The following is a 14,879-nucleotide window of genomic DNA, read 5'->3' as shown; positions in this document are numbered from 1 at the left end:
AGAGATTGGAAAAGGCCTATTAGATCTTCTGTCCATCTCTGATATAACAGAAAATGACAGTGATTTGCTGCTGTGATTTGACAGTGACATTTGTAAAAATGTCCTTTCCTCTTAACTCTCTGCAAGTTTCAGTGCTCAGCATTCAGTAAGCTAGACAGCTTACTAGTTTTGTCAGTCTTCAACTTCTGTGAAGCTTACCAAAGTATGAAATAAACATGCCCATTTCAGGCCCACTTTTCCATCTCTCTTTCCATCTCCTTCTTTTACTTTTCAAGGAGGAAGGAAGGAACAATCCACATGAATAGCGCATCTGTCAAGATTCACAGAAGTGGTCTTCCACTCCCTAGCTGCAGACTGCCTCCATCTTGAAGGCAGTACTGCAGCATCTCTCTGACTGGGATTGTGCATCATGTAGGAGAGAAGCTGTTGTCCACCTTGCTGGTGTTTTCCAGCAGATTCCCACCTCAGAAGCCAGGTACAAAACATTCCCATCACAGCCCACTGTGGAACAAATAATCAAGTGATCTATCTACAGTGGGCTCCTTGTCAGGTAATGCATGGAGTAGTGTGATGGCAGTCATAGGAGGTCTGCAGAAATCTTGATAGTAGATAGTGGCAGCTTAAAGATCTTTATCCTCATGGAAGGAGGCTCTGTTTCTCCACAGCTTTCAAGAGAAAGAGTTGTTTCTGTTCTTCCTTTCCCTACTTACTAAAATTTCTTTGAACGTTTGCTATGACAGGTTTTCAAATGAAGTACCAATATAACAAAAATGGCTGGAGCAAAATCAGTTGAAGTATGCGAGAGATGACTCTCAGTGTGAATCATACTGCTGTGAGCAAAGAAGAGGTCTGTCTGGCCTTCTGTACTGGAGTGATAACATATACAGGGTGCAGCCTGTACTCAGATAAAGTTAATGCTAGTGACATCTGGTAGATGACACAGAGGAGAAAACTCCTGTCATCTGTTTTTTAATGCTCTGTGCGTGAACCATTATATGTCAGGCTTGGTAGAAGTGACTAATCTTTCAGTATCTACCACTCTTCCCTCCCATGCTCTCAGACAGAGGAGACTGAAGGACTACTAGATAAATCACCATCATATATTCACAAAGCCCCTTCTCAGCCATAACAAATACTTACATGAAGTCTTGTACCTTCCAAGTGCTTCACCAACATAAATATATTAATAAGACCTTTCCCAGAAAAGAAGGGAGTATCAGAGAGATGGCATTCAAATGGCTAGGCTGTGAGAAGTAGAGCTTCAAATATTTCATTAAACCTTCATCCTCTGCCATCAATTTCAAGCCCATTTAGAAAAAAAATGGAAAGTACAGTGGAACTTTATGAGCAAATAGAGGAGTAACAGCTCGTAAAATGATTTTGCCCTCTATGATAACAGAGTTAATTAAATTGTATATTCTATGGTGTCAACAACTGAATTCTACATCAAGTGAAATGAAAATAAGATTTTTATACTCCATTTGACTGATGCCACCTAGATGGTTCTTTCAAGGTGACTGGTGGCAACTGCTTTGACAAAAATCTTGTTTTGGCATCATAATCAGGATATTAAGGATATTTTAGTATCTGATACTTAATTGTCAGCATATTTAGAAGTCTAATTAGTGGTAGGTTGTTAAGAACTGACAAACCTACCTATATGCTGTAAGGCCAAAAAAGGAAATAGATGATGTTATTCTTCAAATAATGCAGATTACATATAGATGCACTTTTCAGGGCTGAATTCATTATGCAATTATAAAATGTAGAATAGTCTTCAAAAGAATTTCTTTGTGGCAATAGAATTTCATTTATCACACAATTTTGGATGAACTCCAGTTGCTTAGGGTTTTAATTCAATTTGTATCATGTTTTCTTATAATCAGTAAGCTAGGCTGCCATATGATCACTACCAAGACACATGCATGTTTTTGTTGCTACACGTCTGCCCTATGTAAATCATATTAGTTTTTGTATGTGTAGTACTGTATTTGCTAATTGTGAAGCTAGAGTACTGCTTGGTCACAGCTGTATCTGCTATGAATTCTGCAATGTCTGCTGCGTCAACCAATAACAGGTTTATAGAAAAAGGACCTCTCCCAGCCCTCTCTGTCCCTCGCTAATTACCGCATCAAATCTACTAGAATTTGCTTGGAATCTTTGTTGCTCAGCAAAGAGGCTGGAACTTTGAAGGTGGTGAGGTACTTGGCAGTAGTCAAATCTGGAAATATGAATGACATTTCCTGTGAAACACGGCTCCCCAAACCACTGACAGATGTAACTCTCTTCGTTCTTGGTAGATATTTCTTTTCCAAATTGCTATTTCATCTTTAACTCTATGATTGGAAGAAAAACGTCCCACACAGCACGGTTAACAATGTCAAATGTAATAAGAGAGCCATGCCACTGTCACAATGAAATAATGCCATGCAGAATAGTCTCAATGTAACAGTGGCTTTAAATCAGTAAGCAGAAAAATCCATTTGAAAACACAGTCCTTAAATGCAAACACTCAAAATGGCAAGACTGAAATCTACCATTTTTGAAATTCTGAGAAGGCAGCATCATACATTTGTTCAGTTTTCCACAACTTGTAGTCTAAATTCAATATTCAGGTTTTTGTCACTTGTATTACAGCAAGATTTCACTCAGATATTGTCCCTTCAATTACAGAAACTGTGGTTTGAATCCAGAGCAGCTTGTTAGCTACATTAGACAATGAGGAACTCAGATTCAGATTCCTTCTTCTCTCACCAGAGAATTGAAGCATGCTGTGCACTCTGATTACTGTGAGTGGGCAACCAAAACAAAAAATAATGAAAAACTGAGTACAAATTAGTCTTATAATAAGCAAAAAAAGGTGGATGTACTAGTATGAAAAGCCTCACAGAATGCACAATTTAATGGTGAAATATTTCCAAAAAGTCTACACCTACTAAATAATGAACTTACTGTATGTTGGCACAGAGAGGAAAGAAATAAAAGGTGATTAATATTTGAGAGAGATGCCATTCATTCCCAGGTCTTTGTTAAATCCAGAATTCTACTCAATGGATATTATTGCATAGCAGTTCAAAAAAATTGTAAATTATTTAAATGAAAACCTACCATTATTTTCATGCACAATAAGATGCTTTGAGATGAAAATATTCAGAATTTAGGGCCAAAAAAGCGCCTAAATGCACATTATTCTTATAATTAAAATACAAATGCCATCTACCCTAAGTGCAACAACCCAAGAAAAAGTCAAACTCATTAAAACTTCCCTTAATATGCTGCATAAACTATCAAAAAGATAGAAAATAGGGTTAGCAAAGGAGAATGCATCTTTTCAGTGAGTATTGGAAAAGATGCTTATCAAAATTTATCAGGTGAAGTCTGAGAAATGCTGATAACAGATGGGAACTGTCTTGGCAAAAATAATGTTGCTAGTTTGACTGTTTCTCCAGCTGAGAATAAAAGTGTCCTGAAAAAAAGCAGCAGATGATTTTTATTACCTCTTCTTTCTCTGCGCTTTGCAAGTCCCTCCACTCCTCAGTCACATGGCCAAAGTCCACCGTGTTCATCGCAACCTTATATTCCCCAATAATATCATGTTTGGAGAAGCGATCAAAGTCATAAACTGCCATCACTAAAGTTTTTCCACCCAGCTCGGAGTATGGCACCTGTAAAGAAGAGAAAATGACAAACTCAGTATCTCTGACAATAAAGATCAGTTCACTACAATGCAAATCTTTCTTTAGTTTATCAGCTGTCATCTCAGGTAAATTGAAAAACAGAGAAAATTATGAGGTGTATTTGTTTCAGAGTCACCAAATGCAGTATTTTTCGAGACCAGTCTATGGCACTCAATAGAACAATGTGGCAGGTCACTCATCACTCTACAGAGTTTTCTCATTCTACTTCAAATTATATTGTGGGTGATGAAACTGAAACAGGAAGCCCAATTATTTGCACTGAAGACACATGAACTTTTCACACAATGGTGTCTTTTCCTCTATAAATCAACTGTCATCACTCAGAAATGGGTAGCTCCCAGACTGATGAAAAAACAGAATTGGCTTGCTGTATCTGACACAAAGTAATTAGACACTAAATAGTTTTCTTACAGTACCACTACCTATTACTCACCACAGCATATTTTTCATTATGATACCTTTCACACTGCAGACACTAAGGTGACTGTAAGTCACAGTGCGCAGTTAGAAATTGTGGTGGCAGAAGGCCAAATTCTGACTAATTCTCCAGCTGTTCTGATGTGTTTCAGACAGATGCTGTAGGTTTGGATGTTTATGAGTCACATTTTTAATATTCAGATGAAGATGTGCAGTTCAGGTGAGCTATAGTTGAGTGGCTGTCTAGAAAACTCTGATTTCGGAATTGTTTGCACTTACATTGAACACCAGGTCAATTTGAATATATTCTGCAAATATAAATGGTTTCCATGGGCTTCAGTAAACATTCCTCTATTAATTGTCTATATAAAAAGAGAACTGAAAGCATAGCACTGTCACTGGCCTTGTTAACCACTATATGTTCTGGCCTGTTTAAACCCTAGGATTGCTGACTTTTGTTACTGTTTGGCTTCCACTTGTTCTTTGAAGTACTACCTAATAACACGAGTAGTTTATTTTTTTCCTAACATTTTATGTAGTGTTTAAAAGGAGCTTTTCAAGTTGAGAGCCAGCTCCAGCTTCCATTACTGAGTACAATAATTTCAACGGGTACAGGGCTGTGCACTGTAGTAAAAGTAAACAAATACTACTGCAAAAGCTGTTTTGATTCTGTAAATTATTTACAGCTTCTAAAAAGCTATAGAGGGCAAATGTATGTGGAAGGCAAAATTCTGGAAAATTTCACTTCTATTTTTATGGAGCAACAAAAACAGGAGAAGAGAAATGTTCTAAAGCTCCCTTCTCCATCAGTTTACAATTGCACCTAATGGATCCTGGCCATTTGGAATGCAGGAGAAGGCTACATTTAATGCTATGTATTTTTTATCATTAACTTGACCTCACTAAAGCTTATTTTAGCTACCTTCATTTTTAAAGAAGATCTAGTGGCAGTGCTTCCCCCATTCATTATCTCTCCATCAGCCTCAGCCCACAGCTTTGTGCGGGACAACCAAGGACACTCCCAGCTCTTGTAAAGGATTGCTCCTATTCCCTGCCTTCTGGGCTGCTCAGAGACTCAGCCTCTGAGTGCAGGTGAGACCTTTCTAAAAGACACATAGAGGAGCCTTTTTCCAGCACAGACGTGTCACTCTCCCAGACATGAACCCTGTTCCTGCCTTGAGACTGGTGCAGGAGCCTTTCTGTGGGAATCATTTAATCACCATTGTAGGACTGAGGAGGAACACTTCAGGTGCAGTCCAGCTTGGATTTCTGCTTCCTTTCAGCAGCTCAGTGCATGTCTATACTTCATACTGCTGCAGCCTGGTAAACACCTGCACCCTTTAAGTGTGATACCATTGGAATAATTCCCTGGATACCAGGGAAATTATTTATTAATGTTGCAGCACTATTTAGATGGTCACTTGTTTTCTTTCACCGTAGTCCCAGTACAATGATAGTACTTTGCATGCTCCATGAGCATTCTCTTGAGTATAGACAACATTACACAGGGAATGATCAGTACCATATTGATAAGCACCTAAACACTTCTGTCATGTCTTGCTTGGAAAACAAACATATTTTCTGTAGAATAAAATTTGTATATTATGATGTGACTTAAAACAAGTGGACATTATAGTCCAGGAGTGGATGCTCTGATTTATATTTTGTGTCTTCATTTTAGATGACAGCATTATTGATTCTTTCTTTTCTTTTGTGAGCTGCATGGGAATCTGTAATTTATAACACTGTTTTCTTTTAAATAGTCTCTTAGGAAAGCTCAAGAAAAAAATAACTCCCCACAAAAGATTATTTTTATGAACATCTTCAAGGGAAAACATAAGCTTATATATGCAGTAGTAGTTCTGGCCTCCAGGGATATCTTTCTCATTGAATGATTACATAGCCTGAGTCTTTCACTGTTCCCGTTTTCAATCTGCGGCTGTCGTTGTAAGATAGAAAGGCCTCCAGTAACAGCAGAGGAATGTATATTAGGAGAAGCCCTTTGAAACATACTGAATAGTATTCCTTTATTTTATTTAACCAGGGTATAGGTATGGCTACAGTTTTGGAAAGACACTATTGAGGGGAATCATTGGAACAACTTAGACATTACAATGTAGTGGTTAGATACATTTATTTAATATATATATTAATAAGCCAAGAAGTGATTTCTATTCATACATAAAGTAGCACGGTAAAGAATAGCTATGACAAAGTCTAGCGAGATTAATCTGCCATATTGTCCTTCATCCATTTACCTCCCTTGAGTTTTAATTTATTTTTGAGGCAAAAAGAAACGGTATACTGAAATTCATAAATCAGGCTACAGAGATATTTAAAGAAAATGCTGGTTTAGTGAAATTCACCTGACATTTGTCGAAGTGTCACTGTTTTCTGACTTTCTTGTACGTTTTATCCAGCCATAAAATATGGATCAGATTGTCATAAATCAGGATAACTGAAATGCCTAAAATCAAACGGTGCCTTTTATACCTGCTGAGATCTGTCCCTGTGTTACATCATTTTCATCTTAGATTGAACATCAGTGGAAAAACAGGAAAAATCACCATGCTGCTGTTACCAATTATCTAAAACATCTAACTATGTAGTCCAGCATGAGATACATAGTGGGTAAATAAAAATGTTTCAATAATTATAAAAAAAAAATACCTTGAATGTAAATTGCTCATTGAAGACAGGGTTAAGGGTCTTCCTGTGGACTTTTGTCTCATATTTCTTCTTCTTATCAGGCAGCAGGAACACTTTCACATAGGGATCAGATGTACCACCCATATCTAATGCAGGCAGCTCAGCTGCTTGAATAATCCCAACCAGAAGCTGAAAAGACAGAAAAAGAGTAGAATGAAAGTTCGAAGAGATGTTTATTAAAACAACCAAACAACTGAAAAAAAACACCCTATAACAGAGAAGTACACATTCACACTCTATTTCTGGTCTATGAAAAACAGTTCCCCCCTGACCTTCAAGGAAGGCAAACGAAGCAACACTACAGAGTTTTGAAAACCAATTATGGCAGATGCAGACAGTACAAAAGCTGTTTTTAAGCGGAAAAGAGGTTTTCAAAGGGCAGCTGATTACAGATAAATACAGACTTCATCTTTTTAAAGACTGCAATCAAATAACTTTCAATTGCTATCGCCTCTTATGCATTATTTTTCTATGCTGGGCACCATGAATAGAAATCACATTATTAAACAATCAAGAATGTCTAATTTTGACTACAAAATTTGTGTTCTAAATCCCCAACACTTAACCTTTCCCCTCAAAACACAAAAAGGTAATATATCAAAAGCAAATCTTAAGGTAGAGCTTGACTGAAAACAAATGGGTCTTGCAGTCTTCCTTATATTTCATTTCTCTTGCTGTGTGTATAGGTTGATCTAGGCAGTAATCTGGGGACAACATTTTCAAAATGAAATCTCATGAAAACTAACCATTGTTAACTACGTCTGAATAACAACTCTTAATCTCACTGTAAGACAGAAAAGTTAGTATCTTAAATCTCTTAACACATTTTAAAAATAGAACTGAAGCACATTTGAAACATGTAAATACCACAGCCATTTTTTAGTGTAACAGATGCAGTCATATGATATGTTGTCTAGACTTCCCAGCCTACATTAGACTGCATCAGCATAGTGAAGTTAAGAAAATACTTTTCATTCTTATTTCATGGACATGGAACTAAAACATTCAAGTGACTTTTCAAGGTCAATCTGGAGACAAGTGATTAGGAGCTGGGAAGAAAATCTGAGAATACTTTCTTCTGTATCAGTTCTTCAGTCACAACATATTGGCCCCTCTCGGGGATGAATTGCTTAAAATTGGAAATGGAAGGTCTAACAAATGGAATAAAGAACATTATAGACAAACAAGGAAAGCAGCTCCTGGCTGCTGGGAGATTCCTCAAAGCTGGACCTATTTTTTCTAGTTTTAAAACCATTGTGTGGCCTGCATGATTTCCGAAGTATGGACCTCTCAAGTGCCATGAAGCATTTCAATTTAGTCATAACTAGAGAACCTTTCCTCTTCTCTCACATTCTTATTCTAGATGCGTAATATTTCATAAATACATGAATAGGTACAGGATCAACATGTCTTTTAAATCAAAGAGTGAAAACAAATCTATGGCATGTAGTTAACAGATTGGAAAAGCAATTCAATTCCCTACTAAAATTCATCTCTCTAAAACTGAGGCGTCATGCTCTAGGAAGTATGTTAGTTATTTTGTCTTCAGTCTTAACCCTGCAACAAATTAATAGCCTCAGTTTTGGTTTTCAGTTTCAAGCAAAACCAAACCTATACCATTCTCTACCAATTTAAAACTCCTTTTCTACTCTTCTAAATCATCTATCCTCCAATAAATTCCAAAGCGCAGCATGTTTTAGAACAGCAAAATAAAATAGGAATCCGTACCTTGAGAATTTACTATGTTAATTAAATACTGCATGCTTCTATGAATTTGTAGCTTTCCTATCATGTATCCTTTCATAAAATACAGTTCTCAAAATCAGCCCTTGACTGGAGATTCTTCCTGTTCAACTTTCCTGTTCTTGGGGGGACAAAACTTTTTATTTGCTTTTTAGTTCCTAACTAAATTTTCTTTACCAAAAAGGTGCACTTTCATGGAGAACAACAGAATCTGAGATAGCAAGTTAATAAGGCAAAGTGGACATGAAGCAGTGAGAGAAAGCTACTTCTGGTAATTTTATGAACTTGTTAAAAAAGCTACTGATGAATCAATTTACTTTTAGGTCCCTCTCTTTTTCCTCCCATCTTTTGTTTGCTTATATTTTAAATACCCAGAGGCAGAAGCTATCTTTTGCTGTTCACATGTAGGCTTCATAGTATAATGTGGCTTGATATCAACTGGTGACAGTTCAATACATTATTAACAATAATTAGATAAAACTGTCTTCAGTTTTGATTATAGTTATGAATTCAGAGTCCACTGAACGCTAATTTAGTAGTACTTCCGTCATGCATCTTCAGTCTTGCATTCTTCCTTTACTCAGTACATGCTGTAAGGATTTCATAAATATCTGCTGTACCTATGGGTATAAGTTCATTCTCCCCTTGCACACAGAGAACTGAAATGTTACAGGCTCGTTGTTTCAAACCTGATTGTTCTGGAAGTCATAATCCAAAGAATATTGGATTTTCCCTAGCTTCTCCACTTCTTTGGGCTCTTCTTTCTCTTCCCCATCAGTCAACCCAGTCTCAGCATCATCATCCTTAAGAGCCTAGAAAGAAAGAATGTAGAACTAATATATAAGATTAACTCTTAAGTACTAGTTTAAATCAGACACTGTCCTCAAATCTATTTTGAAGCCATTAAAAGCAAGCATGACGGCAGAAATCCAAATATGCAGTTTACATATATATATTTATACTATTTAGGTTGCTCAATATGTAGTAAATCAGCAAGCAAGCAATGGAAGTAGGAAGAAAGCTTCTTGGAATATTACAAGCAACAACTGTCATTAAACCTGAAAGTAGAAAGAAAATATCAACTTCAAACCAAAGAATTGTTCTGGGCTCACACCATCTCTTAAAGAGGCACAAGGAGGCAAACATGCTATTAAATAAGCAAAGTCACGCATTCATTCAACTTAAGGATATCTTGGCAATGTGAAACCTGATTGTGCATGCTGTGAATCACTTGCAATTGGCAACACGCTTCTGTAGGATTACTATGATAAAGAGCATGTGTTGTGGATGAGTTCTTCCTACAATCATACGCCAAACATTTTTTATGTTTATTTAGAATGAATATGGAAGCAAAGGTATCACCATGCCATTAGCAAATGCATGTTTCTCCTTTTCCCTCCCTCCCGAGACCAGTTTCCTTTTTATTCATTCTTCTTGTAAAGCATAGCTGAACCAAATTGATTGAAAGCTTATTGTAGTTTGCTTGGAAATAAATAAATAAAAATAAATACTTAACTCCTTACAGTTTTGCCTATTATATAAAGCCTGCTATTTTCAAAGGAGGCAGCAGTTATGCAGTGAAAATACTAAACAAAGTCATCTTTTTTTTTTTGCTGTACCAGAAAGCAGAAGTATTTGCACTGTGAAAAAAGGAATTTATACAACTATTAAACCATACAAAATACACCTATATATGCAGTTTTATATAAGCAGATTCTTCTCTGCGTAAGAACTGAAAAACAGACAAAAGTGATGAGGAAATGTGAAAATAAAGTTTAAATTGTTAAAGCAAGGAAACAATACTGAAAGCACTCATCCAGAATTCTGATTTGCACACAATGGTAAGGAACATGTTTATCTTTAAGAGCCCTGTCTGGATGAAAGTCCCTTCACTATGGAGCTTCTGCCTGCACAGACAGACTACTGAGTGCAATAATAAGATTTGATCTGGTTTATTTTGTTCTTTCGTTTTTTTTTTTCACAATGTGATGTGGTCTGAAGAAATCTACAGCATTTATATACAATAGGTTGCAGCTGGAGCTCTACAGCTGAAGAGACAGTGAGGCTGGAAAGCAGCAATACCTACTGCTGATGGTGGTTTGTGAAAACAAAATAAAAACTGCAGAAGAGCATTAACATTCTCACTCAGCCATGAAGGAAGTGGGGGCCACGCAATAGTTGCGTGGGTGTGGTAAGAGGAAAGATTGATCTCTGAAGTAGAAAATGTTATTTTTCAGAAGCCAGACCTAAAATTCAAAAGGTCAGGCTGAAAACTGTACAGTATTAAGCAATTATTTTTCTACTTTTTGAAAAAAAGCTAGCAATTCAGCTGGCATGGCTCAACTGAAATCAATGCAGCAACATTGATTTATGCAGGCAGAGGAGCTGTGTTAGAGTTAAATATCTGAATGTTAGTGAATGATGGACTCTTTAGTAGGAACATAAATTACAGTGTACCAGGATGTTGCGATTGGTGGGAAAGGTTGACAATGGATGAGAATCACCCCTAATGTTAATACTTTCTGAACTAAACCATTTGTGTTCGGAAGGACTGGACTACCTAATAGTATTTTGAGATATTTTACTTGCAGAACTGAGTTCCCTGGCTGTGGCACAACAACATTTTTCTTAACACAACAACAAACGTAGCAAGAAGATAATGTTGGAGCAAAGCCAGTCTGGACACAAATCCTGCAGGACCAGACATGGGAATTTCTGGATATGGAGTGACATGATTATACCAAACACCTTGCTTTCATTGGTAATAAAAATAATCTCAAGATTCTGTGATCACAAATTAAAGAAAAAAGAAAAAAAAAGATGTGACTCAATCCAGGCGAAGCAATTACATTGGTCAGAGCCTAGAGACAACATGAAGCATTAACTCAGAATGGGATGCGAACTCCAAGATCCACTGAATCATCTCAGTATTGCCCTAGCAGAGGACTGCGTGATAGAAGAGTGATATCACTGTTTCTGGGATAACCGTTGGCCTTTCTGCTATTACACCTACTTTTGACTTGGATTCAGTTTGAGCAGAACAATCCTATAGCCATTCCTCAGGAACAAAGTGGAGACTGCAAAGAGATCCTTCCATGATCCTTTCCAGCTATGAGGCATCTGTAACTATTGCAGCGAGGCAAAAGTTACACATCCATATTCTCTCCAGAAAAAATTATGTACTTTTCTGCACAGCTATCACATCAGGAGATGTGAGAGCTGTGGCTATGTTATTGTGAAAAAATTCTTACTATGTCCTTAGAAAATACAAAAGGAGGGTAAGGAGTTTGTAGAACTCTTGCAAGGGAGTTCTGAAGTGCAGGCACAAAACACTGCATGATTGGTAAACTCTTCTCCATAGGTTATGAGAGTCCTATTGGAAGATGAAAGCTATTTCCCAGGAGAGAGGGAAAATGTTTCACGTTACTCACATCAGCTGAGTAGCTATATTATTCTTCTTGACCTTGAAGAACTAAGAAACAAGAATGAGACGGCGTTCAGATGTGGCCAAGGTTTAGGAGTGGGGGGAGGAGGGAATAAATGACAAATGGTTAGTTCTAAACCTGTCTGAGTAACAGTTTTTAAGTTCAGGAGAGGAATTTGCTTTCAGATTAGAGGACAATGCTTTAAGAAGATGGGTCAAGGGAAGCACAGAATTTTCTCATGTGTGATGCTGCTGCTGTGTTCCAAAGAGAAATTGAATTGCTTCAAAGTATGTGAAACACCCCATAGAGATTCTTGTTTTGTACTGAGATATTCTGAAAGATCAATAATGGAATGGCACTGCAACCCTCAATTTACAGTACACTGTATTGCACTATGTTGGTTCTTATTGCTGTATTGCTACAATCAGTTAAAATAAGCAGCTATATTTTATTGGTTTTAAAATAAGCAAAATATTTTTAATTACAAGCTAACTTCCAACTCAAGCCTCTTCAGCAGACATGACTGTGATCAGAAAGTCTGAATTTCAGTGCAGAGAATTATAAGCCCCTTTCGTTCCCAAATGTTCTTTTAATTCCATGACATCTTTAATGCTTTTCCTGTGAAATATGCAGCACAGAAATCTATTATTTCATCATGCTGAAAAACATTTATTTTTTCTAATTAGGGAAGTCTGAGAATTTCATTCACGTGAACACATAGAGAAATAAACTGCAAAGAAATGTCTATATCCTCTTACACGTGTGTAAGGCTCTGAAAAATGTATGCTTAACTAAGAATGTCCAAAAAAGTGTTAGTCTAATACAACCATTACAAGGTGACATATTCACATGTAATGAAATCAGCAAGTGGGAAAAGTTATGTTGTGCCAGGGACTGTAACAGAGCCACACAATGTATGTTTCCTTAGAGCTGGAAAACGAATTCTGTGAGCAATCTCATTTAATCCTTATTTGAATGTGCTCTGTAACTAGTTTGAACCAAGAGTGCAGACATAAATTTACATATGCCATTAGGATTTTCTTTTCTGTGCCATGCTTAGTCAATTGTTCCCAAGCTCATCTGCTCTGTAGTGGCTTCTACAACAAACAGAGCTAAATTACAGCAGACATCCACAGTTTAATCTACTGGGTCTTTCTTCACTTCTGTAATATAGTTAAGAGTGGTTTTACGGTCTTCTCTTTTCTTCTGGGTTTTTAAGGAAAATGCGTCATTTTCAATTTTTTTTTTGTAGTTTCATTATTTACGTAAAAAAAAAGGCAAAGAAAACCCAAAGCAGTGCCTGTGATTGCAGCTATACAGACTCCATGCCCTGCACTGGGTTCTTGCATTTCCTGGGCTTCCTCCGTGCTTCACTGCAGCAGCCAGCAAAAACCTCCTGGCAGTGATGCTGCTCTTCTGATGCTGTGAACATCCTTTGCTTTCAGCTCAGCTCCACCAATGGACCCACACCCTATCAATGGGTTTTCACCACTGCTATCCACCACAGAGCACAATCCGCATGGGATTAAAACAGCTCCATGCAGCTTTTTATTTACTCTCTCCCCAAAGTGTACTTCACTGCCTCCTGCAAAGCAAGGCAGAGGTCACAATCCTATCTGAGTCACTGTGAAGATGAAAAGACCCAAGAAGGTGCACTTTGCTCTTTGATTCTGGTCTCAGTTATCTTTGTGTCTTTCTTAATGCTTACTTCACAATCTATTTAGGACTGCAAGCAGAGTGTCTTTCACTGTTGTAGGTACGGAAAAATTTTCATTAGCAGTGTTTAAGGGTTGATTCCATTCATGAGGTGACCTATGGCCTCACTTGTAAGGAAAAAAGTCCCCAGTAAGCAAGAAGGAGACATGTTAGGAAGGAAAACAAAATGTTGACTGCAGCCTGTAAGGTTATTTCACCGTGGTACGTGCTGCAGTCTGACTTCCTTCTACGCCTGCCCTGTCAATCAGTCCTCTTGTTCACGTGGTGAAGGAGATTTTTTTAACACATGAGTGATGCCCAGTCCTCAGGCTTATACAATGCCTGCTGACTTGAATGGAAGTAAACAATATTATTTTGTAGCGAGAATGTTCTGTGCCATGTCCAACAATGAATTTATCAGAAAGGCAATTTTTCCTCCTATTGATGTCCATACTTAGGAATGGCTGCACCTAATGGTGGTGCAGTTCTTATCAATTTCTTTCACATTCAAGTACACCACAATTCTGATGTGGCCAATTTTTATCCTGGGGGAAAAGAAAAGCCTTTAAAAATTCCTGGCTGATTCTCTATCACAAAACAGAAAAGCCTGCAATTGTAACACATTTTCTACCAGAGTCCCTCAGAAGGAGAGGCAACATTTCATTCTTTCAGCATCTGCTTTCTCTCCATGAATTAATTTAAAGAGCTTGTTGTGCATGGGTTTCCAGTGGTTGAGCCAGGTTTTGGCCTCTGTGAAATTGACTTTGCCATTACTGCTGTAAGACTGTTGGCCTCACTCACCAGCAGTGGGCCACACTGATGCACAGAATGACCCTGCTGCGTCCAGCATGCGATGCCCTGACACTACTTCCTTGCTTGTTATCCAGGTTTTAAATGGTCTGCTGGATTACCCAAAGGCTTTCTTTCTTTAGGAGCTCTCTGACACGAGGCCATCACATTCAGCTTAAAAGCTCACTGAATTGTTGGAGTGCTGAAATGCTGATTTCTTTTGGTTCAATACAGGGATGTATTAAATGTAAAATACGGATACGTAGATTCAAGTTGGAGCCTTTAAGTCCTCAAATTAACTTTTTTTTTTTTCTTGTTGCCAGAGTTTATTTGCTGAAAAAAGATTCAGACAATGTCAACCCAGGGGTCGATTTTGGAAGCTCACCCTGTGGATCATGGTTGT

At 37.6% G+C, this 14,879-nt stretch overlaps 1 protein-coding gene across 6 annotated transcripts in view; it reads right to left on the bottom strand.

Moving 5' to 3' along the window:
- Window positions 1-14,879, bottom strand: part of SYT1 (synaptotagmin 1) — a 316,371-nt gene that overhangs the window by 69,707 nt on the left and 231,785 nt on the right. For 5 of the 6 annotated variants that reach the window (XM_021385239.1, XM_021385240.1, XM_021385242.1 and 2 more), the window contains 3 exons: window positions 9,257-9,379; window positions 6,786-6,953; window positions 3,498-3,665 (listed from right to left, as the gene is read on the bottom strand). In XM_021385239.1, coding sequence (XP_021240914.1) covers window positions 3,498-3,665; window positions 6,786-6,953; window positions 9,257-9,379 — 459 coding nt within the window. The remainder of the gene's footprint in view (window positions 1-3,497; window positions 3,666-6,785; window positions 6,954-9,256; window positions 9,380-14,879) is intronic. The other variant, XM_021385238.1, reaches the window with a different exon arrangement.

The sequence above is a fragment of the Numida meleagris genome, chromosome 1 (genome assembly GCF_002078875.1).
Source record: "Numida meleagris isolate 19003 breed g44 Domestic line chromosome 1, NumMel1.0, whole genome shotgun sequence".
NCBI lineage: Eukaryota > Metazoa > Chordata > Aves > Galliformes > Numididae > Numida > Numida meleagris.
This window is presented reverse-complemented; position numbering and strand designations above follow the sequence as displayed.